Raw genomic sequence first — 1,741 nt, forward strand, 5'->3', positions numbered from 1 at the left:
ATTAACAGGAATAAATAATTCAATTAATTTATTAACAATAAATTACCTCTAATTTGGTTTCAGTTAAATTTCTNATAGATTAGTTATAATAATCTCTAGAGTGTAGTGGTGGGCCGTAAGGCTCGACGGGCGGCCAGATCAGCGGCTTCTGCCGCCCCCGGTCGTTTACTCAAGGGAGGAGCACCCGCCCCAGAGGCAAGCGCGATAGCACAACCCGCTGGAGGCGGAAAACAGAAGAGGATCAGGCTCCGGGTACCTAAATCGGCAGCGATTACGCTGTCGATTGATACGGCACACCCCGGAGCCTTGAGTGTTGCGGAGGCGGTGCGCCGATGCCGTGAGGCGATTCCACTGTCTTCAGTAGGTATCGCCCACGTGCAACCTCGGCGAACTATGACCGGTGACCTCATGATTGAGGTCACCGGTGACTCTATGGCCGAGAAAGCCGATGCTCTCTCGGCCAGAATGAAAGAAGTCTTCCGGGATACGGGAGTCGTCGTTCGCCGCCCGGCGCGCAAGGGTGACTTGCGCGTATCGGGCTTCGACGACTCCGTATCTCCGGAGGAATTGAAATCAGCTCTGGCTTTGGCCGGAGGTTGCCGAGAGGCGGAGATCCGCTTGGGCAAAGCCCGGACTCTGCCTTCTGGCCTACGAGGGATCTGGGTGCAGTGCCCCGTGGCTGTTGCCAAGAAATTGGCAACAGCCCGCACTGTAAAGGTGGGGTGGGTGCTTGCGCGCGTTAAAGCGCTTAAGGCTCGCCCCTTGCGGTGCTTCCGGTGTTTACGACCGGGGCACACGGGGCACTACTGACTCTCAAGCGAGGCGGACCGCAGCGGCCGTTGCTACCACTGCGGCCTTAGTGGGCACCTGCTCCGGCAGTGTAAGGCTCCGGAGCCAAAGTGCCCACTGTGCGGCGATCTGAGGCGACCCTCCCGGCATGTGCTGGGAGGCCCCAACTGCCACCCTCCTGCTGCTGCGACTGGTGGCGTAGCCACCACGTTTGCAGCTTCAGCTGAGCTGGCAGCGGGGGTGGCAGGGAAACGCAAGAGGAGGAATAGTCTATCGGGCGGAGATTCCCCACCAGCTGCGGGGAGGTCTTCTCCGCAGCCGGGGGTCTCCGAGCCGATGGACTACGAGTCGGCGAGTGCGGGCGCGGATCTCCCTTGTGGGACTCCCGCCCCCCCCCGACTTTACCATCAACCGCGAGCACGGAAGAGGGTGCTCCTCCCTTTGGTTCCGAGGGGACTTGTCCCCCCGGTGCCAAGGAGGACACCCTATCTCCCCTGCCTACAAGGGAGAGAGGGGTGACCCCCCCAGTCCCAACATCTACATCTTCAGCATCCGCTACGGGGCTGAAGATGGATCCGAGCAGGGCGCTTGCAGCCCTGCTCGGATCGGAGGGGGTCAAGAAGAAGGCCCGCCCTGGGCCTGCTTCCCCCAAGCTCAAGTAAGAGCTTGGTAAGGGCAGCCCAGGGGCGTACGGGGGGGAGGACCATAGCATTGAGCTATGGCCAATTTAAGAGGATGGGTCCACCCTCTAGGGGGTGTTTGACCTAGGACTTTGGTCCAAAGGCGGCGAAGCGGGACTGTGTCCCCTCGCTTTGTCGCGGAGGGGGGAAGTTTAACTCTCTCCCCTAACAAGATGTAGGGGCGCAAGCCCATACCTACCGGGCTGCCTCTGGGTCATGCCCATAAGGCAGTACCGGGGCAGCCCTCAAAGGGTGGAAGGTGGACACCGCAG

At 60.4% G+C, this 1,741-nt stretch overlaps 1 protein-coding gene across 1 annotated transcript; it reads left to right on the forward strand.

The window, feature by feature from the left end:
* Positions 1-393: 393 nt before the first annotated feature.
* On the forward strand, positions 394-717 carry LOC109862772 (the record flags this gene model as incomplete). The annotated part of the gene is made up of 1 exon (XM_020442908.1): positions 394-717. A coding segment is annotated over exon 1 (324 nt), but the record flags the coding sequence as incomplete, so codon positions are not given.
* Positions 718-1,741: the final 1,024 nt, after the last annotated feature.

Source organism: Pseudomyrmex gracilis, unplaced genomic scaffold, assembly GCF_002006095.1.
Source record: "Pseudomyrmex gracilis isolate BER0280 unplaced genomic scaffold, ASM200609v1 scaffold_2359, whole genome shotgun sequence".
In the NCBI taxonomy this organism is placed as follows: Eukaryota; Metazoa; Arthropoda; class Insecta; order Hymenoptera; family Formicidae; genus Pseudomyrmex; species Pseudomyrmex gracilis.